The sequence below is a fragment of the Amblyraja radiata genome, chromosome 46 (assembly GCF_010909765.2).
Source record: "Amblyraja radiata isolate CabotCenter1 chromosome 46, sAmbRad1.1.pri, whole genome shotgun sequence".
Taxonomy (NCBI): domain Eukaryota; kingdom Metazoa; phylum Chordata; class Chondrichthyes; order Rajiformes; family Rajidae; genus Amblyraja; species Amblyraja radiata.
Window position 1 is genome coordinate 5,192,923 of NC_046001.1, and position 24,190 is coordinate 5,217,112.

The 24,190-nt window shown below is 46.8% G+C and overlaps 1 protein-coding gene across 1 annotated transcript in view; it reads left to right on the forward strand.

Moving 5' to 3' along the window:
• dhh (desert hedgehog signaling molecule) overlaps positions 1-21,879 on the forward strand; it is a 36,624-nt gene extending 14,745 nt beyond the window's left edge. The window contains exon 3 of the mRNA XM_033015499.1: positions 20,944-21,879. Coding sequence (XP_032871390.1) covers positions 20,944-21,614 — 671 coding nt within the window. The 3' untranslated portion in view covers positions 21,615-21,879. The remainder of the gene's footprint in view (positions 1-20,943) is intronic.
• Positions 21,880-24,190: the final 2,311 nt, after the last annotated feature.

Sequence of the window (24,190 nt, forward strand, 5' to 3'; positions counted from 1 at the left end):
TCCAAACCCTTAACAATCTTATATATTTCAATTTGAGAGGAGCTGAGCAAAGTGGGCAATTGATAACATGAAAAAAAATAGCTTCACTTAAAATGGCAATGAAGGAAAAGTGATATCCAGTTTACTCCTGTTAAATGGTTCAAATCTCGAACAATGCTCACCATACTCAAAAGGTCAAAATTCTTAACTTAGTCATTTGTGCAGGAGTGTGGAAAATTTCGGATGGGCCTCACGTTCCCACAGCTTATGCTTTCCTTGCCGAAATTATAACCTCCCAGATAGTTAGTTTGTTGGTGGGAGAAGGAGCGGGTTTATAAGGAGGGACATTTGCAGCTTTCCTTCTGCAGAACCGAGACAATTCCTGGATGCTTTCTTTGGCAGATCTGCGGCTGTTTTCATTAGATATTTGCAAGCGTTAAAAGGCCACGGGATTTGTCGTTCAGCCCAGTCGAGCGAGCAGTGTCGCCCTTTCAACCAAGTGTGAGGCGTTTCAACATTAGTCAGTCGACTTGTAGTCGGACATGTTGCAAATTAGTTGTGATTCTTATAAAGAATTTGGGTGACGTGTTTGTTTGAATTGAACTGATAACGTTGGAAACTGCACAAGACCCACCCCGGACTGAGAACCTCCCCGAAAGGCAGGTTGGAACTATAGTATGCTGCTTATAACTTTATGTAGAATAAAAAGTATTGTGAATGAAAGGGGGTGGCAACCTTTCTTTATTCACGTGCTGAAACCCCTGTGACCTCCATGAGCATAGAAACATAGAAACATAGAAAATAGGTGCAGAGTAGAGGCCATTCGGCCCTTCGAGCCTGCACCGCCATTCAATATGATCACGGCTGATCATCCAACTCAGTATCCCATCCCTGCCTTCTCTCCATACCCCCTGATCCCTTTAGCCACAAGGGCCACATCTAACTCCCTCTTAAATATAGCCAATGAACTGTGGCCTCAACTACCTTCTGTGGCAGAGAATTCCACAGATTCACCACTCTCTGTGTGAAAAATGTTTTCCTCATCTCGGTCCTAAAAGATTTCCCCCCTTATCCTTAAACTGTGTGACCCCTAGTTCTGGACTTCCCCAACATCGGGAACAATCTTCCTGCATCTAGCCTGTCCAACCCCTTAAGAATTTTGTAAGTTTCTATAAGATCCCCCCCTCAATCTTCTAAATTCTAGCGAGTACAAGCCGAGTCTATCCAGTCTTTCTTCATATGAAAGTCCTGACATCCCAGGAATCAGTCTGGTGAACCTTCTCTGTACTCCCTCTATGGCAAGAATGTATTTCCTCAGATTAGGAGACCAAAACTGTAGCATGTACATGAGCATTCTGTTAACCCTCCCTCGTTTTGGCAAAGCACCATCACTCTGCTCTCTGCCTCCCATAACAGTATGGCTGAGGCAAATGACTAACCAACAGGGCATCAACCAGCATCCTGCATCTTCCACGCAGAGTGCATGGGATGCTGTCATTGGGAAATTCTTTCAAGGATACGTTTTTTCCATCTGCGCGAAAGATTCATGAACGTGTGAAAACGCACACACCTCCGGATTCAGGGGCAGTTTCTTCCCAGCTGTTATCAATAGACAATAAACAATAGGTGTAGGAGTAGGCCATTCCGCCTTTCGAGCCAGCACCGCCATTCAATGTGATCATGGCCGATCATCCCCAATCAGTATTTAAGAAGGAACTGCAGATGCTGGAAAATCGAAGGTACACAAAAATGCTGGAGAAACTCAGCGGGTGCAGCTGCTCCATAGATGCTGCTGCACCCGCTGAGTTTCTCCAGCATTTTTGTATCCCCAATCAGTACCCCGTTCCTGCCTTCTCCCCATATCCCCTGACTCCGCTATCTTTAAGAGCCCTCTCTAGCTCTCTCTTGAAAGTATCCAGGGAACCGGCCTCCACCGCCCTCTGAGGCAGAGAATTCCACCGACTCACCACTCTCTGTGAGAAAAAGTGTTTCCTCGTCTCCGTTCAAAATGGCTTACTCCTTATTCTTAAATTGTGTGTGTGTGTGGCCCCTGGTTCTGGACTCCCCCAACATCGGGAACATATTTCGCTACATTGAGCGAATTAATTACTCATTGAAGAAGGGTTTCGGCCCGAAACGTTGCCTATTTCCTTCGCTGCATAGATGCTGCTGCACCCGCTGAGTTTCTCCAGCTTTTTTGTGTACCTTCGATTTTCCAGCATCTGCAGTTCCTTCTTAAATAATGAATTACTCATATCTGATTTGGACTCAGTTGTAACATTTTATTTTAAAAATATTATATAATATTTTATTATGATCATTATATAACATTTATATAATTAGTCCATTTTTATAGTATATAATTATTTATTATATAAAATGTAACTTTAAACTCTGCTGATGTCGCAGTCGGTAATAGTCAACAAGGAACTGAGCCCAGATCCAAGTTCTAAGGTGTCTGTAACGTTGCACTTAAGTAAGAATTACATTGTTCCAGTTTACACAAACATTCTTACTCTTCAAAGATAGACACAAAATGTCACCTCCGCTCAGTCCGCCTTGGTCTACGCGATCTCCCGGTTGCCAAACACTTCAACTCCCCCTCCCATTCCCACACTGACCTTTCTGTCCTGGGCCTCCTCCACTGTCAGAGTGAGGCCCAGCGCAAATTGGAGGAACAGCACCTCATATTTCGCTTGGGCAGCGGTATTCATTTTCTTTTCTCTAACTTCAAGTAACCCTTGCTTTCCCTCTGTCTCTGTCCCACCCCCACCCTAGTTCTCTGACTAGTTGCACTGCGGGGCTGGCTCAAAGGGCCAAATGGCCTGCTCCTGCACCTATTGTCTATTGTCTATTGTCTATTGTCCTCCTGATTAATTTTACTGTTTGTACGCCTCGTTGTCACCTTCCCCTCAGCCAACAATGAACCATTCTACATTCCCTTGGTCGACAAAAATGCTGGAGAAACTCAGCGGGTGAGGCAGCATCTATGGAGCGAAGAAGGTGCCTCACCCGCTGTGTTTCTCCAGCATTTTTGTCCACCTTCGATTTTTACAGCATCTGCAGTTCCTTCGTAAACATTCTACATTTCCATGAGCATCGTCTGCTTTGATCTGTCATTTTCACACCTTACCCTTCCATACCTCTCGTCTCCCTCTCCTCTCGCTCTCAGACTAAAGAAGGGTCTTGACCCATTCCTTCTCTCCAGAGACGCTGCCTGTCCCACTGAGTGACTTCAGCATTTTGTGTCTATCTTGTAGTGTAAACCAGCATCTGCAGTTCCTTCCTACACATTCTCACTCTGCAGTTTGATATCTGATATTATGTGTGTTCGCTCATTTTGCTCGTGGGACAATTGATTTCTGAACTTTGGGCTTAGGGGGAAAAAAAATCACCCAAAGGCTCCCACACTAGAACATTGTACAATGATGACAAAATCCCCCCCCCCCCCCCCCAATTCCTAACTTGTTTTCAATTAAAGCTCACCTAAGTGTCTCAAATGACATATTTCCTGAGCTCTAGGTAGATATAAAATGCTGGAGAAACTCAGCGGGTGAGGCAGCATCTATGGAGCGAAGGAATAGGTGACGTTTCGGGTCTCGACCCGAAACGTCGCCTATTCCTTCGCTCCATAGATGCTGCCTCACCCGCTGAGTTTCTCCAGCATTTTTATCTACCGCTGATTTTTCCAGCATCTGTATTCAGCATTCAGTATTTACTTTAATGTCATTTTAACTGAGTATTTGCATACACAGATGAAACAAAAACATTGTTTCTCAGTCAGTTCCCATCAGTGCGGTTAATAAAAACAGAATAAATACATATAGCTTTAAAAATTAAAATGACCATATCTAAAATAGGCCTAAAAATTGAAATAAAAACAGGCATTCAGACCGAACAGTGGCTTTGCTTTGACAGGTGCATAGCTGTTAAAGTATAGGCAAGTGTTGGTGTATGATATATGGGGAGGGGACACAGTCCATCTGCTATTCCTTCTTAAATATTTTCTGAATTTTACTCAGTTGGCAAAGCTAACTCATTCTTGTTCATTAATCCAACTAAATTCCTGCATCCATTCCTCGGGCAATCCTGGGACGGGTTTGGAGGGGTATGGGCCGGCAGGTGGGACTTAGTGTAGCTGAGACATATTGGCTGGTGTGGGCAAGTTGGGCCGAAGGGTCTGTTTCCATGCTGTATCACTCTATGACTCTGTGATTCACAGTCAGTGGGTGAGATTTCCCTCTCCTCTACTCCAGGAAAGCAAACCAGACTTCATTTTGAGGGCTTTTGCCAACAAACTGCTCTTACTCTAAGACGAAAATCTACCCAACGGCTTGGAGATGTAGTTCATCGTTGAAGGTTGTAATAGCAGGCAGATCATCTTTGTTACCTGTCGAGTTGTGAGTCTGTGGAATTCTCTGCCTCAGAGGGCGGTGGAGGCCGGTTCTCTGGATGCTTTCAAGAGAGAGCTAGATACGGCAAGAGGCTCTGACTGATCATGAAGGATCAGGCAGTGTAGATAATGTAAAAACTATTCGACACGCTAGAGGCAGCAAACATGTTACCGATGTTGGGGGAGTCCAGAACCAGGGGCCACACACAGTTTAAGAATAAGGGGTAAGCCATTTGGAACGGAGATGAGGAAAAACATTTTCTCACAGAGAGCTGTGAGTCTGTGGAATTCTCTGCCTCAGAGGGCGGTGGAGGTCGGTTCTCTGGATGCTTTCAAGAGAGAGCTAGATAGGGTTCTTAAAGATTGCGGAGTCAGGGGATATGGGGAGAAGGCAGGAACGGGGTACTGATTGGGGGATGACCAGCCATGATCACATTGAATGGCGGTGCTGGCTCGAAGGACCAAATGGCCTACTCCTGCACCTATTGTCTATTGTCTATTGAGTTCCATATTTTATTTCTAAAAAAATATAAACGGGGTGAGAAGTTTGAATGAATTTTGTAATAAATCACCATAGACTATGCATGTTAGATTAGTATGGAAAATAGAGACATCACGAACATCTTAGCTCCCAGCACCACAGGGACATGTAAATGATGTCAGCTGTGATGTGAGTGATTTATCTTAAATGATTTAGTTCCAGCATGTTTTCTATTTGTGCAATATATCCTGTTGTTGTTTCTTTCCCCCTGCTGCCTCTTCTGTTCCTAAAGTGGCGAATGACTTTGTTAGTATGGAAGTTAGTAGTCACAATAGTATCATGCACATGTGGCCTTTTATCAAACGTGATCCTGGTCCACAATGGTTTAGGAACATAGAAACATAGACAATAGGTGCAGGAGGAGGCCATTCAGCCCTTCGAGCCAGCACCGCCATTCATTGTGATCATGGCTGATCGTCCCCAATCAATAACCCGTGCCTGCCTTCTCCCCACATCCCTTGACTCCACTAGCCCCTAGAGCTCTATCTGTTGCCCCTGTCCCACTTAGGAAACCTGAACGGAAACCTCTGGAGACTTTGCGCCCCACCCAAGGTTTCCGTGCGGTTCCCGGAGGTTGCAGGTGGTTGCTGGAGGTTGCAGGTAGTGGAAGCAGGTAGGGAGACTGACAAAAACCTCCGGGAACCGCACGGAAACCTTGGGTGGGGTGCAAAGTCTCCAGAGGTTTCCGTTCAGGTTTCCTAAGTGGGACAGGGGCATAACTCTCTCTTAAATCCATCCAGTGATTTGGCCTCCACTGCCCTCTGTGGCAGGGAATTCCACAAATTCACAACTCTCTGGGTGAAAAAAAAAAATTCTCACCTCAGTCTTAAATGGCCTCCCCTTTATTCTAAGACTGGGTGCTTCCTTTAAATTCTATGGTGGGAGAAGAATGAGTCTGTACATCATTCCTGTGTCACTGGAACTTCTTTGTCTCACAATTAAAGGTGATACGAACACAGTGCTGTTAACCTACCTGGCATCAAACTATACCCCGTGACACTGCTCTTTCTCCCCATCCCCTCCCCCTCGCAACAAGGGCCCCCCCCCCCCCCCCCCAGTCCTCACCTTCCACCCTACCCGCCGTCACGTACAACAAATACTCCTCCGTCAGTTTCGCCACCTCCAACGTGACCCCACCACTTGCCACGTCTTCCCATCTCATTGGGACGACAGATGGCACAATGGGCTAAGTGTTCGGGCTGGCAACCGGAAGGTAGCCGGTTCGAATCCCGCTTGGAGTGCATACTGTCGTTGTGTCCTTGGGCAAGACACTTCACCCACCTTTGCCTGTGTGTGAATGTGTGTGAATGTGTGTGAGTGATTGGTGGTGGTCGGAGGGGCCGTAGGCGCAGATTGGCAGCCACGCTTCCGTCAGTCTGCCCCAGGGCAGCTGTGGCTACAGAAGTAGCTTACCACCACCGAGTGTGACTGAGGAGTGAATGAATGATGCGATGTAAAGCGCCTTGAGTATTAGAAAGGCGCTATATAAATCCCATCCATCATTATTATTATTATCTCCTCCCCTGTCCGCTTTCCGCAGAGACCGCTCCCTCCGTAACTCCCTGGTCTATTCGTCCCTTCCCACCCGAACCACCCCCTCTCCGGGCACTTTCCCTTGCAACCGCAAGAAATGCTACACTTGTCGTTTTACCTCCCCCCCCCCTGCACCTATTGTCTATTGTCTATTGTCGATTCACCTTTTCCAAAGTGTGAGAATGAATAGAATAGAATAGTTTCTTTATTGTCATTGTAACATGAACCATGTACAACAAAATTTAAAAATGTCAGCCAGTCAGTGCACCATTCAAACATTTCTAAAATCTAACGATACATACAAGGTAAAATATTAAAAAAAGATAAACAACTAAAATAAATATCATGAAAATAGCACGCATAAACACCCAGCCCTACATCCTCCTGTCGATTTCACAGTGTACCACAGTCCCTTAGTATGTATCGCCCCTACGTTCCTTGGCGGCTACATTTAGTGCCTTTATAGCAGTGGGGTAAGAACTGTTTTTAAGTCTGTTTGTCCTTGTCCTTGTAGATCTGTACCGTCTGCCTGACGGTAACAGTTCAAACAGGGAGTGTCCGGGGTGGGAAATGTCCTTTATAATACTCTGGGATTTTTTGATGCAGCGGGAACTGTGTAAGTCCTCCAAGGTAAGGGGAGGGCAGCCGACAATCCTCTGGGCGTTGTCAATGGCCCTCTGGAGCGCTTTCCTCTGAGCCGCTGTGCAGCTGGTGTACCATACGCATACACAGTATGTTAGGATGCTCTCAATGGAGCACAGATAAAAGGACAGCAGCAGTCTCTGGGTGATGTTATTCTTCCTGAGCACCCTCAGCAAGTGCAGTCTCTGCTGGACCTTTTTCAGCAGCGCAGAGGTGTTCACGCTCCACGTCAGGTCCACCTCAATGTGGATTCCCAGGAAGCGGAAATCCGCCACCCTCTCCACACAGTCCCCTCTGATAATTAATGGTGTAATGTCCGTTTTATTCTTCCTGAAGTCTATTATTATTTCCTTGGTCTTTAAGGTGTTGAGGAGCAGGTTATTTTCTCCACACCACACTGTCAGCTGCTCCGCCTCATCCCTGTAGGCGTACTCGTCCCCCCCGGAGATGAGTCCCACCACCGTAGTGTCATCCGCAAATTTGACAATGGTGTTGCTGTGGTGGGCGGGGGTGCAGTCACGTGTGTAGATGGTGTAGAGCAGGGGGCTCAGCACGCAGCCCTGTGGAGAGCCGGTACTGAGGCTGAGGGCCGTGGATGTGTGATGGCCCACTCTGACTCTCTGGCTGCGACCAGACAGGAAGCTATTTATCCACATGCAGGTGGAGTGTGGAAGTCCCAGGTCCCCCAGTTTGTCCACCAGTTTGTGGGGAAGGATGGTATTAAAAGCAGAGCTGTAGTCCACAAAGAGCATTCGCACGTAGCTCCCCCGCTGCTCCAGGTGGGACAGTGCAGCCTGGAGGGCTGTGGCTACAGTGTCCTCTGTGGATCTATTCGCTCTGTACGCAAACTGGTGGGGGTCGAAGCTTCGGGGCAGGAGTGATGTGATATGACCCCGGACCAGTTTTTCAAAACACTTCATCACCACTGGTGTGAGTGCGACTGGCCAGTAGTGGTTGAGGCTGGAGATGTGGGTTTGTTTGGGCAAGGGGTCTATGGTGGAGGACTTCAGACAGGGTGGGACAGTGGACTGGGCCAGAGACTGGTTGAAAATCCTGGTACAGACTCCAGCCAGCTGGTCTGCGCAGTCCTTCAGCACGCGTCCAGAGACGCTGTCGGGTCCAGTAGCCTTCCTCGGATTGATGGCCCGCAGTGTGCGCTTCACCTCATGCTCCTCTATCTTGAGGGTTAAGCTGCTGTGGACCATGTGGTGTGATGTGGCTGTCTCGGGTGGCTCCACTTCAAAACGAGCAAAGAGGAGGTTCAGCACCTCTGCCAACGAGGCGTCACCTTCAGCAGCTCCAAGGTTGGTCTTGTAGTTGGTGAGATACTGGATCCCCTGCCACACCTGCCTGCTGTTGTTACTGTCCAGGTGGTCCTCTATCCTCCTGTAGTCTAATATGGCCTCTCTGATGCCTCTCTTCAGGTTAGCTCGGGCCGTGCTGTATAAAGCCCTATCGCCAGACCTAAAAGCGGTGTTCCTCTCTTTTAACAGCCGCTGGACCTCCCGGGTCATCCAGGGCTTCTGGTTGGGGTAGACCCGGATGCGTTTGTCCACTGTGACCGTGTCCATGCAGTTTTTAATGTAACACAGTACACTGTCTGTGAACACCTCCAGGTCCTGGTGTTCAAACACATCCCAGTTGGTCCTGTCGAAGCAGTCCTGCAGCTGCTGAGATGCACCATCAGGCCAAGTTGTGATGGTCTTTGTGATGGTAGGAGCAGTTTTCCTGAGGGGGGCATATGCAGGAATTAAAAGCAGGGACATATAGTCAGACTGGCCCAGGTGTGGTAGTGGTCTAGCCCTGTAGCCCAGCTTGATGTTGGAGTAGACCTTGTCCAATGTGTTAGCTCCTCTTGTAGCACATTTAACATGCTGGTAGAATTTGGGGAGCATTGCCTTCAAGTCCGTGTGATTAAAGTCCCCTGCTATGATGTGAACAGCGTCAGGATATGTGCTCTGCTGGCTGCTAATGCTACCATACAAATGTCCGATAGCCGAGTTAGCATTAGCATCCGGTGGTATGTATACAGCAGTTATCATGACGACAGTAAACTCTCTAGGGAGATAAATGGGCCTGCATTTAACAGTCACATACTCCAGGTTCGGGGAGTAGTGACTGTCTACAATCACTGTGTTTGTACACCAGGTGTTGTTCACGTACACACAGGGCCCTCCTCCTCTGCTCTTACCAGAGTCTCTTGTCCTGTCATGATGCTGTGCTGTGTAGCCTGTGACCAGTTCACAGCCAGGTTCATAGGTTCATCAGTGATAGGAGTAGAATGAGGCCATTTGGCCCATCTACGTCCACTCCGCCATTCAATGATGGCTGCTCTATCTCCCCCTGTCAACCCCATTCTCCTGCCTCCTCCCCATAGCCCCCGGCACTGAGGTAACTCAGTGAAATGTTGTACTCTGGTGTAACTTTGGCTAATGCCGCCCTTCTCCCAGCTGCCTCCCCCTCCTTCGGTTCTATGGTGCAGTTTTTTAAATTCTATTCAATGTGATTGAGATGCATAGTTGCTCCCGACTGCTAGCTGGATCGCTCGTTTCCTAGGCAGCCAGACTGCTGCACCTGCAATGCACAGGTGCCCCCCCCCCCCCCCATCCAAGAACAGGCCCAGCCCGAGTGTGCTGAGCTGGGGAGTGTGAGAATGTGCTGAATGCATTGCTGCATTACTCCTCCACAGTGCATTTTTCAAAGACCGGGGTTTAAAAAAAAAAATGCTGTGTGCGCTATTTTTAATGAATCGGTCCATGTGTTCATTTGAATATTTCTGCTATTTTTAACTATTGTATTGACTAATCAAAGCGGGCAGAAGAATTCCAACACTGGGAATATCACTGTGGCAAGTTTTAAATTAGATTTGATTTGAAGAGAACGACAGTTTTCACCTCAAAACGAAATGCTCCTGATGTTATTTCCTCTCTCTCTTGAGGTGATGGGAGAGTGTCGGGGCTTTAAACTGTTCAGTCCCTGTTTGCCCTTTTAATCTGCCTTCTGTTGTGCAGTTGTTTGAAACTTATCTGTAGATGAGACCAAGCTTGCTTTGTTAGTGGCCTGGCCCCATCAGTTATTAATGTTAGCTGCTTTTTTTTTTTCTTTTTTTTTTAATTAAATATTTATATATATATATATATATATATATATATATATATATTATATATATATATATATATATATATATATATATATATATATATATAGATATATATATATATATATATATATTTTTTTTTTTTTTATTTTATTTTTTTTTTTTTAAATAATTAAACTCAGCTGCAACAGTGGTAGGTGGGTTATAAGAGTACTGCCCCTGGATGGGATGAATCTCAGCATCATCCAGTGTAGTTCGAACAGGAGGGACAAGATAGCTCGGATTTCAACATTTAATGAAGAGGGGGGAAAAAAATCCTGCTTGGTTGTCTGATCCCCCCATAGATGAATATCCCCTCCCTGCATCTGTGTGGAAACAAGGAACTGCAGATGCTGGTTTACCAAGGAAAGACACAAAATGTTGGAGGAACTCAGCTGAGCCAGGCAGCATCCCCGGAGAAAATGGATAGGTGACGATTTGGGTCCCCTTCCCATTCCCAATCTGACCTTTCTGTCCTGGGCCTCCTCCACTGTCAGAGTGAGGCCCAGCGCAAATTGGAGGAACAGCACCTCATATTTTGCTTGGGCAGTGGTATGAACATTGACTTCTCTAACTTCAAATAGCCCTTGCTTTCCCTCTCTCTCCATCCCCTCCCCATTCCCAGTTCTCCCACCAGTCTGACTGTCTCTGACTAAATTCTATCTCTGTCCCGCCCACTCCCCTGACATCAGTCTGAAGAAGGGCCTCGACCTGAAACGTCACCCATTCCTTCTCTCCAGAGATGCTGCCTGTCCTGCTGAGTTACTCCAGCATTTTAGAAACATAGAAAAATAGGTGCAGGAGTAGGTCATTCGGCCCTTCTAGCCTGCACCGCCATTCAATATGATCATGGCTGATCACCCAACTCAGTATCCTGTACCTGCCTTCTCTCCATACCCCCTGATCCCTTTAGCCACAAGGGCCACATCTAACTCCCTCTTAAATATAGCCAATGAACTGGCTTCAACTACCTTCTGTGGCAGAGAATTCCAGAGATTCACCACTCTCTGTGTGAAAAATGTTTTTCTCATCTCGGTCCTAAAAGACTTCCCCCTTATCCTTAAACTGTGACCCCTTGTTCTGGACTTCCCCAACATCGGGAACAATCTTCCTGCATCTAGCCTGTCCAACCCCTTAAGAATTTTGTAAGTTTCTATAAGATCCCCCCTCAATCTTCTAAATTCTAGCGAGTACAAGCCGAGTATGAAAGTCCTGACATCCCAGGAATCAGTCTGGTGAACCTTCTCTGTACTCCCTCTACGGCAAGTTATAATTTTTCATGCGATGCATATGCACCCCCATGCACAGTTCCAGTACAGGGGGTACACAAAATTGCTGGGGAAACTCAGCGGGTGCAGCAGCATCTATGAAGCGAAGGAAATAGGCGACGTTTCGGGCCGAAACCCTTCTTCAGACAGTACAGGGGGGTTGTGTTTATCCCTTTAACCTGCGACATAGTTTACTGCAGAGTGTGTTGGCTGTCAGGACAGGTGCAAGATCCTATGAGATTAGAGTGGGATTCATTGCAAAGATTGCTCAAGGTTTTAGTGGTTTGAATATTATTACCTTCCCGAGGCTTTGCCAGCAGTCATCAGATAAATACTGACAATGTTTAATTAGACTCCTGCTTGTGTCCACTGGGATGCTAAACTCCTCAGATTACAGAGACGGATCTGGCTCACTCAGACATGTTAAATTACACAAATCCTACACGGTGTTTGCTGGTTTTTACACCTTTCTCAGCTGCAGGATTGCATTTGTATTTTATTTTTTCCCTGCCGATTTTCTTCCCTCCGAATAAAAGATTAGCATCACGTCGCCTGCTACCACTCGCTCACAAGAAAACGGCTCGGCTGTAATCGTGTACAGGCCATGTCTGAAGAAGGGCCTCGACCCGAAACGTCACCCATTCCTTCTCTCCAGAGACGCTGCCTGTCCCTCTGAGTTTAATCCAGCTTTTTGTGTCTATCGTCAGTTTAAACCAGCATCTGCAGTTCCTTCCCACACACCATGTGTTGTCTTTCCGCTGACTGAATAGCGCATAAAAGGACCGGATAAGCTAGATGCAGGAAAAATGTTCCCAATGTTTGGCGAGTCCAGAACCAGGGGCCGCACAGTCTTAGAATAAAGGGGAGGCCATTTAAGACTGAGGTGAGAAAAAACTTTTTCACCCAGAGAGGTGTGAATTTGTGGAATTCCCTGCCACAGAGGGCAGTGGAGGCCAAGTCACTGGATGGATTTAAGAGAGAGTTAGATAGAGCTCTAGGGGATAGCGGAATCAACGGATATGGGGAGAAGGCAGGCACGGGTTATTGATTGGGGATGATCAGCCATGATCATAATGAATGGCGGTGCTGGCTCGAAGGGCTGAATGGCCTCCTCCTGCACCTATTGTCTATGTTTCTATGTTCGATAACAAAAGCTTTTCACTGTACCTCGTTACACATGACGATAAACTAAACTGAACTGAACTGACCACTTCCCGTATGTAATGCACTCCAGCGTTTGGAACATTAGTAACATTGCAACCCCCCCCTCCCCCCCCCCCAACCTCTCCCCACTACCCTAAACTAAGATTAGCTCTCTCAGTAAAAAAACCCTATAGTCCAGTGCCTTGGTATTTTGCAAACCAGCAAGAGTCTAGGTCTAACCGAAGATAGACGCAACAAGCTGGAGTAACTCAGCGGGACGGGCAGCATCTCTGGAGAGAAGGAATGGGCGACATTTCGGGTCGAGACCGGACTGTAGGCCTAACCCTTGTTTTCTGCTCAATAAGTTTAGACTAATTGTACAATTCTTTACACGATTCTCTCCGCCTTCAGAACTTTGGGAGTTTGTTCGTTCTCGCCGTGGGTCTTTCTCCGAGATCTTCAGCTTTCACCCACACTCCAAAAGCGTACAGGTTTGGAGGTGAATTGGCTTGGTATGAAATGTAAATTGTCCCTAGTGCGTGTGGGTTAGTGTTCGTGTGCGGGAATCGCTGGTCGGTGCGGCCGAAAGGCCTGTTTCCGCGCCCAATCTCCAAACGAAAGAAAACTAAAATAAAGAACTATTTATTCGACTACATCTTTAATTGGCCCCTGTAACTCATCCCTTTAAACTCCTGTGCTCGGTGCTTGCTTTTTGCTCACACCCCTCTGTGCAAAAGTCATAAACATGTTTAATATTCAATCCTTGCCAGATGTTCCTGTTTCATTCTGTCTAAACTTTAATCTTCTTTTCAGACAAGTGCTGCAATATAATAACTGACTGCAGGGAGTGATTACAAGGCTATAACCTAATTGGAGAGTTCAAATAACATTACACATTATGATAATGGATTTCAAGCCTGTTTTGCTCCGTAAATGTTTTCTGCCGATACTCTAGCTTTATTTTGAACGATGCCCGGCACTCTGACAGCGGTCCTATTCCATCGGCAGCCTGGTGTCCAGCTTGCCCAGAAGATGCCCTGCTGTGTTTGTGTCCAGTGCTACGATCGCTTATTTGCCAAACAAGGGGCTCCACCTAAAAAAAAAACCTGTCCGATAAGAATTGGCAGACACCGCGCCAATGTGCCTGCAGACTGCAAGCAGTTCCTGGCCACGAATTAAACTGTTTACTGAACCTACCAACCCTGTTTTGGTCCTGCCACTAATGTGATCATTGGCAGCCTCATGCATACCAGTATTTCATCTTAATCTAATATAGGTTAATGTAACACCACCCTACCCACACATCATTCGGCCCTCCCTGTTTTGAAGGAGAACATCGATAATTGTACTTTATTGGTTCATGTTGAAACTAGATAAATATCAATATGTCGGCCACAGCAAAGTTTGGATGCAATTAGGTTTCTCTTTGTTGGAGGGTGTTCAATCTAGCGTACAAGATGTAGGTGCCTGAAAACTGTAACGTCCTCTTCATCTTGCCGATGGCGTGCACAGCCTAAAGTTGTAGGTCAACTTGTTCTATTTGATCGATTTGTTTGTGCACGTTATGTTGATTGCATTAGTCGAAACAGGGTGGACCACGTGAAGGTTGCAATCTCAACCCCACAGTAACGTTCAGACTCAGGAAAAGCTTCTTCCCTATAGTCTGAATAAGGGTTTCGGGACAAAACGTTGCCTATTTCCTTCGCTCCATAGATGCTGCTGCACCCACTGAGTTTCTCCAGCACTTTTGTCTATCTTCACGACAACCTCAAATAAGCTCTGAACTATTATTGTTACTATTGCACCATCATTGTTAGTTTTGTGTGTGTACGTATTGTATGTGTGTGCGGATGTGCATATGTGTATATATATATATGTATGTGTATATATATATATGTGTGTGTGTGTATATGTGTGTGTATATGTGTGTGTGTATATATATATGTATGTGTGTGTGTGTGTGTGTATATGTGTCTATATATATATATGTGTGTATATATATGTGTGTGTATATATATATGTATATATGTATGTTTATATGTATATATGTGTGTGTGTATATATCAAATATATATATATGTGTGTGTGTGTGTGTATATATATTTGTATATATATATGTGTGTGTGTATATATCAAATATATATATATGTGTGTGTGTATATATATATATGTATATATATATATATGTGTGTGTGTATACATCAAATATATATATATATGTGTGTGTGTATATATATATATGTATATATATGTGTGTGTGTGTGAGAATGTGTATATATACTGAACTTTTTCTCTCTCGTTTATTATATTGTTTGAGAGCATTTTTTTCAAATCTTTCCACCTGGTAAACTCTTCCCTTGGTGGAACTCAGAAGAGTGGGTCTGCTTCAGGAGTTAGGTGCCTGGCTTGCAAGTGATGTGGCCTGCCTGATGGAACTGACAAAGTCACACAGGGTCTGTGACAAGGCATTGATGTTAAGTTGCTTCTCCTCTCAGTGTCTTTGAGGCTGTACTCCACCAACCTCTCCATTGCACAATGCAGCATTCGAGTGGTTTGCATTCCTTTGTCAGTGTGTGTCTTGTTGGGTATCTGTCCTTAAAATACCTGATTATTGCAATTGTTCTTGATAGCTCGGTGTCCAAATCGACCCAGTCATCTGATTTTTCGGAAGGTGGTGGTTGAAACCGAAGATAGACACAAAAAAACGTGCATTTCTGGAGATAAGCAATAGGTGACGTTTCAGGTCGAAACCCTTCTTCAGACTGAGATTTAGGGGAAAATGAAGACATCACTTTTCTCCAGAGATGCTGTCCGACCCGCTGAGTTACTCCTGCTTTTAGTGTCTATCCCGGGTTTGATGCCATATTATCCAGCTTTCCCTGATTTTAGCTCAAGTGATGATAAGGGCCTTACCAACATATTCAGAGGAGGGGAGGTGAGTAGGGAAGAGAAAGGCCGGGAGGTAGAAGAACATGAATGCTCGAATATCCCCAGCAAATACAATTTCAGGAACTCAAATAACTACTCTTCTCCTAAGAATGGGAACTGAGCATTCTGGAACTTTAGAAACATAGACATAGAAACATAGAAAATAGGTGCAGGAGGAGGCCATTCAGCCCTTTGAGCCAGCACCGCCATTCATTGTGATCATGGCTGATCGTCCCCAATCAATAACCCGTGCCTGCCTTCTCCCCATATCCCTTGACTCCACTAGCCCCTAGAGCTCTATCTAACTCTCTCAAATCCATCCAGTGACTTGGCCTCCACTGCCCTCTGTGGCAGGGAATTCCACAAATTCACAACTCTCTGGGTGAAATTTTTTTTCTCTCACCTCAGTCTTAAATGGCCTCCCCTTTATTCTAAGACTGTGTGGCCCCCTGGTTCTGGACTCGCCCAACATTGGGAACATTTTTCCTGCATCTAGCTTGTCCAGTTCATTTATAGAAACATAGAAACATAGAAAATAGGTGCAGGAGTAGGCCATTTGGCCCTTCGAGCCTGCACCGCCATTCAATGTGATCATGGCTGATCATCCAACTCAGTATCCCGTACCTGCCTATAATTTTATATGTTTCTATTAGATCTCCCCTCATCCTTCTAAACTCCAGTGAATACAAGCCTAGTCTTTTCAAACTTTCTGCCAGTGATAAACTCCATTGTTTACCCAACCAGAAACCCTTTGTAGTTCTTCGTAGGTTGCTGCAGTCAAATGATATGAGGGTAGTTGAGTGTACATGGACGGATATTAAAGCAGTTTGTGATCTCGTTGATGCAGGTTCACTGAGTTCTTACCTTTTGTTGATTGCAGGAAATGTCGATATGCCATAAATATTCAGCATTCACTACCCAGGAGTGGTCGCAAGGCAGTGATATCATTGAAGGTCAAACAATAGCACAAACCTGTGGAGTTTACAACCATAACCTGATCTGAAAATAGAATTACATTGTTGAAATTGCAGCCTTTTATGGGTTCATTAGGTGCGTTTTACTTTGCTCTGTGGCCTTAGTGGGTGACAGTGATATTGAACTCGTCGAAGATAGACACAACATGCTGGAGTAACTCACCGGGACAGGCAGCATCTCTGGAGAGAATGAATGGGTGACGTTTCAGGTCGAGACCCTTCTTCAGACTTTTGTGTCGATCTTCGATTTAAACCAGCACCTGCAGTTCTGTCCCATCCAACACATATTGAACTAGTCCCTGTTCGCCCGGTTATTCGTAATTAACAGTCTGAAGAAGGGTTTCGGCCCGAAACGTTGCCTATTTCCTTCGCTCCATAGATGCTGCCGCACCCACTGAGTTTCTCCAGCAATTTTGTCTACCTCCGATTCTCCAGCATCTGCAGTTCCTTCTTGAACACGTTGGTAATGAACAGTCTGGGGAAGGGTCTTGACCCAACACGTCACCCATTCCTTCTCTCCAGAGATGCTGCCCGTCCCGCTGAGTTACTCCAGCATTTTGCGTCTACTCTTTAATTAACAAGGATGTCACAGTTGGGGGTTGAGTCAGGATCGTTGCTTCCACCAAGTGTAATGCCCCTGTCCCACTTAGGAAACCTGAACGGAAACCTCTGGAGACTTTGCGCCCCACCCAAGGTTTCCGTGCGGTCCCCGGAGGTTTTTGTCAGTCTCCCTACCTGCTTCCACTACCTGCGACCTCCGGCAACCGCCTGCAAGCTCCGGGAACCGCACGGAAACCTTGGGTGGGGCGCAAAGTCTCCAGAGGTTTCCGTTCAGGTTTCCTAAGTGGGACAGGGGCATTAGTAAACCTGCGGTTCCCGGTGGTTGCAGGTGGTTGCCGGAGGTTGCAGGTAGTGGAAGCAGGTAGGGAGACTGACAAAAACCTCCGGGAACCTCCGGGAACTGCACGGAAACCTTGGATGGGGCGCAAAGTCTCCAGAGGTTTCCGTTCAGGTTTCCTAAGTGGGACAGGGGCATAACTCTGTACTGGCAGTGGTGATATTTTTTTCTTAGTAATAGGTGCAGACCGATTTCAACCTCCGTTACAATTGCAGTTTGACATTTGCAGCATCAGTGACCTGAAATGAGATGTCCTCGTATATCATGCATATGTGGAAAGGGTTGGAAAAAGATTATATTATTTGAGCATCTTGAAAGGACCGCTCTCACGACAGATGATGTATTGTTACTTTACAGTAGGCTGGTCAGACCTTGTGTGGCATGTTGCTGCCAAGTTGCACATTTGAGTCCCACAGCTGGGTCATCCAGTCAGCTGGCAATCATTCAGAAGGCAGCTTTGAAGATAATATGCTGTATCGGGACCAAAGTTGTTATGACGCTGTTAGTTTGGGCAACTTTAAAAAGATCGGAGATAAACACAGATTTGCATGAAGAATCTGTCCTGGGACCACATCAGGTCTTTTAAGCAGCATTGTTTATTCGTGAGAGATGGGTAAACGTTATCTAAAACATGAGTCATGGTTGAGAAAGCTACAAAGCTGATGTTCTAAAGCAGAAGAGTGAGCGTCAAGCTTGTCAAAAACCCATTAGTGTTGGACTTCCTTCCCCTGATGAAGCTTCTCATTCTTAACTGATTATCCCCACTCTGGCGGCCATTTTAATTGTGATTCTCCTGTACTTCAATGGTTTCAGAAGAGTACACAAACAAACATATTTGCAGATAGGCACAAAGAGCTGAGGTAACTCAGCGGGACGGGCTGCATCTCCAGAGAGAAGGAATGGGTGACGTTTCTGGTCGAGAAACGTCACTCCAAAGACGTAGGTTAATTGGCTTGGTGTATGCAAATTGTCCCCAGTGTGTGTGTGTAGGATAGTGTGAATGTGCGGGCGATCGCTGGTCGGCACGGACTCGGTGGGCCGAAGGGCCTGTTTCCGCGCTGTATCTCTAAACTAAACGTCACCTATGCATAACCTATTCTCTTCAGAGATGCTGCCTGTCCAGCTGAGTTACTCCAGCTTTTTGAGTTTATCTTTGGTTTAAACCAGCGTCTGCAGTTCCTTCCTAAACATATTTGCAGTACAGACTGTTCCCAAATTGACAAGGAATTGTATAGGAATGGAAACGCTATCAGCAGTCGATAATGCTTAGGCATTCCCATAGTTTTCTCATTTGATCTATTGCAAGCTAACGTTCTTTCAGAGTCTTGGGCTCCAGGCTATCACAATGGGTAAAGATGCAGCCATGCCTGTTGCTGGCCGTGTTAGTTCCTAGTGTCCGTGTCGCTGAGTTCCGGGAGGGATGAGGTACTGGGGTTGCTTCTTGGACACGCGTATGTATGTGCAGAAAATTGCAAATGTCCTCCAATCTGGCTGCTGGTTCCATGAAAGCAAAAGTTAAAAAAATTATTAAAAAAATTAGAAGAACTGAAAGGCAGTCATGGCGGCGCAGCAGAGGAGTTGCTGCCTTACAGCGAATGCAGCGCCAGAGACCCGGGTTCGATCCCGACTACGGGCGCTGTCTGTACGGAGTTTGTATGTTCTCCCCGTGGGTTTTCTCCAAGAACTTCGGTTTCCTCCCACACTCCAAAGACCTACAGGTTTGTAGGTTAATTGACTTGGTGTAAATGTAAAAAATGTCCCTAGTGGGTGTAGGATAGTGTTAATGTGCGGGGGAACGCTGGTCGGCGCGGACCCGGTGGGCCGAAGGGCCTGTTTCCACGCTGTATCTCTGCACTAAACTAACTAGTGGATGTAACTCCCAATCATGCTTCCAATGGGGATTTTTTGGTGCAATATTTTCCCAAATGGCTTTGTCTTCAGGTCTTAGAGACACAGCTACTTAATTCTGCTCCCAAATGAACCAAAGGTCCCGGATGCAATTGACGTCATAACTGTATAAGTAGGACTTTTCTCCCCCATCCAAATTGTAGTTTATAGATTTGAAATGTATTTTGCAATCGTAAGAGCAAAAGGTTTCTTGTTTAATAAATCAATGTCATAAACTCTTAAGTTCAATAAATCAATGTCCAAGCAGCAGGAAAAGACCGTCTTCTATCTAATTTTAACATCAGTGACCTGATTCACAGCGACCTCAAGCCCATTCCCTGTTCAGTGAATAACCTGTTTCCAACAACATTGATTTGATCGGGAGTATTCAGTGGTCACCTTCAATTTGTGATGAAGATTAATGTGTATTTTACTGTGGCTGAGGAAGGGTCTAGACCCGAAACATCACCTATTTCCTTCGCTCCATAGATGCTGCCTCACCTGCTGAGTTTCTCCAGCTTTTTTGTCTATGCTGAACTAACAACCATCTTTTCAACTCATTGGTTTCAAATTGGGAATGTCCTCCATCTCTGGACAATATTTTTTCCATTGATTCTATCTATTAATTATTTGGTATCTTTTATCCCCTCCAAAGCGTACCTTATATTAGACAATAGGCAATAGACAAAAGGTGCAGGAGGAGGCCATTCGGCCCTTTGAGCCAGCACCGCCTTTCAATGTGATCATGGCTGATCATCCCCAATCAGTACCCCGTTCCTGCCTTCTCCCCATATCCCCTGACTCCGCTATCTTTAAGAGCCCTACCTAGCTCTCTCTTGAAAGCATCCTGAGAACCGGCCTCCACCGCCCTCTGAGGCAGAGAATTCCACAGACTCACCACTCTCTGTGAGAAAAAGTGTTTCCTCGTCTCCGTTCTAAAGTTTTTCCAGAAGGATCAACATTTAGGAATAAAATCCGAGGCTGATGTTTTTATGTTCTCCCTATAGCTGCAGATCAACTGTGCCATGGTTATGTATTATTGTCTTGCGTATTAGACACAAAATGCTGGAGTAACTCAGCGGGACAGGCAGCATTTTGACCCCGAAACCTCACCCATTCCTTCTCTCCAGAGATGCCGCCTGTCCCACTGAGTTACTCCAGCTTTTTTGTGTCTATCTTCGGTTTAAACCAGCACCTGCAGTTCCTTCCTACACATTATTTTCTTGCATGTTACTGTCCAGGTATCCTCTAGCTTACACTGAGCTGCGGAAATGATGTGCACTGATAAGGTAGACAAAAATGCTGGAGAAACTCAGCGGGTGCAGCAGCATCTATGGAACGAAGGAAATAGGCAACGTTTCGGGCCCGAAACCCTTCTTCAGACGTTTTTGGGCCGAAACCCTGAAGGAAATAGGCAACGTTTCGGGACGAAACCCGGAAGGGTTTCGGCCCGAAACGTTGCCTATTTCCTTCGCTCCATAGATGCTGCTGCACCCGCTGAGTTTCTCCAGCATTTTTGTGTACCTTCGATCTTCCAGCATCTGCAGTTCCTTCTTAAACACTCGTGCAACGATAAGTGCTGGTTGTCTAACTCTTGACTCTCTCTCTCTCCTGCCCGCAGACAATTCAATGGCCACCAAAACAGGCGGCTGCTTCCCTTCGGAAGCCACGGTAACCCTGGAAGATGGGCGGAGCCGAGCCATGTCCGAGCTGAGTCCCGGTGACCGAGTCCTGACAGCGGACGCGGCCGGCAGAGTGGTCCCCAGCCAGGTGTTGCTTCTGCTGGACAAGGAAGGGGAGATGAGAGTCTCCTTCACCGTGCTGGAGACCGAGGACCCGCGGCGGCGCCTGGAGCTGACGGCGGCGCATCTCATCTTCGTTTCCGACAACCACACCGACAGAGTGGAGGACTTCCAGCCCATGTTCGCCAGCACGGTGCACATAGGCCACTTTGTCCTCGTGAAGGAGGTCGGCTCCAGCCGCTTGCGTTCGTCCCGGATTAAAGCGGTCTACGTGAAGGAGGCGGTCGGTGCGTATGCGCCGCTGACCTCCCACGGCACGTTGTTGGTGAATAACGTCCTCGCGTCTTGTTACGCCGTGATACAGAAGCACCACTGGGCGCACCTGGCCTTCACGCCTCTCCGATTCGTCCACTCATTGACTAATGTGCTACCGTCCTACCCCATTCGGCATGGCAACACCACACTAGAGAATGGCATCCACTGGTACTGCAGGTTCCTCTACAGCTTGGGCGAGAGATTGCTGGACCGGGGAAAGTTTCACTCTTTATGAAGAGTTGTGGCAGCAGGGCTGACTTAGCCAGAGGGAGGTTCTGGATCGCAAGACAACCTTTGCGTATCTGTGATACGCCAGGTTCATCCACATAAGTACCCACATATTTTTTCAGCTTGAAGTGGTCTTGTACTGTACAAGGGAATTTCAGATACACAAAAAAGCTGGAGAAACTCAGCGGGTGCAGCAGCATCTATGGAGCGAAGGAAATAGGCAACGTTTCGGGCCGAAACCCTGAAGGAAATATGCAAAGTTTCGGGCCGAACCCCTGAAGGAAATAAGCAACGTTTCGGGCCGAACCCCTGAAGGAAATAGGCAACGTTTCAGGCCGAAACCCTGAAGGAAATAGGCAACGTTTCGGGCCGAAACCCTGAAGGAAATAGGCAACGTTTCGGGCCGAAACCCTGAAGGAAATAGGCATAGTTTCGGGCCGAAACCCTGAAGGAAATAGGCAACGTTTCAGGCCGAAACCCTGAAGGAAATATGCAAAGTTTCGGGCCGAAACCCGGAAGGAAATAGGCAACGTTTCGGGCCGAAACCCTGAAGGAAATAGGCAACGTTTCGGGCCGAAACCCGGAAGGGTTTCGGCCCGAAACGTTGCCTATTTCCTTCGCTCCATAGATGCTGCTGCACCCGCTGAGTTTCTCCAGCATTTTTGTCTACCTTCGATTTTCCAGCATCTGCAGTTCCTTCTTGAACACAAGGGAATTTCAGCTCCCCAGGGATAGAATATATTTTATGTGTCAGTAAATATGCATCCAGAATATATTTTTCTACGCCACATATATAACTTTTAATTGTCCCTCTGAATGTGTAGACATTGCGTCGTTAATGTAATCTTGGTTAAAGCAAACCAGTTTGGGGAATTGTTATAAAGTTTATTTTTATACTTCTGAATTGTAATATAATTTTTGGGATAAAGTCAATATTAATAGAGTTGTTGCAGTATTTCTAATAATCATTGGAGTCTCTTATGTTTTGTTAATTTAATTTTGTTTTAATGGAACTAATGTGTCTCTAACACTTCTGTATTTTGCGTCTCCACTTTGCCAGGCATTGGGTCAGTGGCTTTTGCCCTCCCTTGTGCCTTTGTCATTGCTTTTTACAGCGGGCATTTTAATATTTTTCTATGTGTATTTCTAACCTTGTTTCCTCTATTCTTCCTTCTTTTCCATCTTTCACTCTCTGTCCCTCCCCCTTCCTCCCTCTTTCTCTCTCCTCTGCCTTATTCTCACTTTCTTTCCCTCCTCCCTCCTTCCCTCCCTCCTTCCCTCCCTGTTCTCCGTCGCTTTCTGTTACCCCTCTCTCTCCTTTATTGACTTTTCTCCCCCTCTCCCTCCCCCCTCTCTACCCCTCTCTCCCCCCCTTCTCTCCCCCCCTTTCTCCCCGTCCCTCTCTCTCCCCCTCTCTCCCCAGTCCCTCTCTCTCCCCCTCTCTCCCAGTCTCTCTCTCTCCCCCCTCTCTCCCCCCCACTCTCCCCCCTCTCTCTCCCCCCACTCTCCCCCCACTCTCCCCCCCCCACTCTCACCCCCCACTCTCCCCCCCTCTCTCTCCCCCCTCTCTCTCCCCCCTCTCTCTCACCCTCTCTCTCACCCCTCTCTCTCACCCCTCTCTCTCACCCCTCTCTCTCCCCCCTCTCCCCTCTCTCTCCTCCCCTCTCTCTCCCCCTCTCGATCCCCCCTCCCGATCCCCACTCTCTCCCCCAACTCTCCCCCTCTCTATCCCCCGTTTCTATCCTCCCTCTCTCCCCCCCTCTCTCCCCCCCCCTCTCGCCCCCCTCTCTAATTCCCTATCTAACCCCCTCTCCCTCCCCCCTCTCCCTCCCCCCTCTCTATCCCCCCTCTCTATCCCCCCTCTCTACCCCCCTCTCTCCCCCCCTCTCTACCCCCTCTCCCCCTCTCCCCTCTCTTCCCCCTCTCTACCCCCCCCTCCCTCTCCCCCCTCCCTCTCCCCCCTCTCTCTCCCTCTCTACCTCCTCCTTCCCACCTCCACCCCAATTATCATTCTCTGTCTCGGTCTCGTTTTCACACTCTCTGCTTTGCCTTCATATTTACTTCACCTAGTCAGGGTTGTACAGCAGAAAAACGGCCCTTCAGCCCATCACATCAGTGCCAACCATCATGCCCATCTATGCTAACCCTACTTGCTTGCATCTATGCCATGCTCATCCACGTACCTATCCAGATATCTCTCAAACGTTGCCACTGTTCCTGCCTCAGCCACCTCCCGTGGCAGCTCATTCCGGCCACCAACTGCTCTGTGTGTGAAGGGTTGCCCCAGAGAACCCTCTGGCATGAAGTAACAATATAGGGGTTTGGTGTGATTGCGAAATGTAACCAGAATGATCGAACACTCCCAGCATTAGCAAAGATACAAATCAGAAAGTGTATTTTCCCAAAAAACAGCTTGACTGGACTTTACAGTTAATCTTGTTGTCATGAAACTTGCCAATTGTCAAATGTATTCATGGCAGTTTTCCCACCATTCTAACTTGGTGCATCTTATTTAATCCTAAACCCTTCTATGTTCTCACCACAAAAATGGGGATGTGCGACTCAGCTTCCCATTCTTTCCCC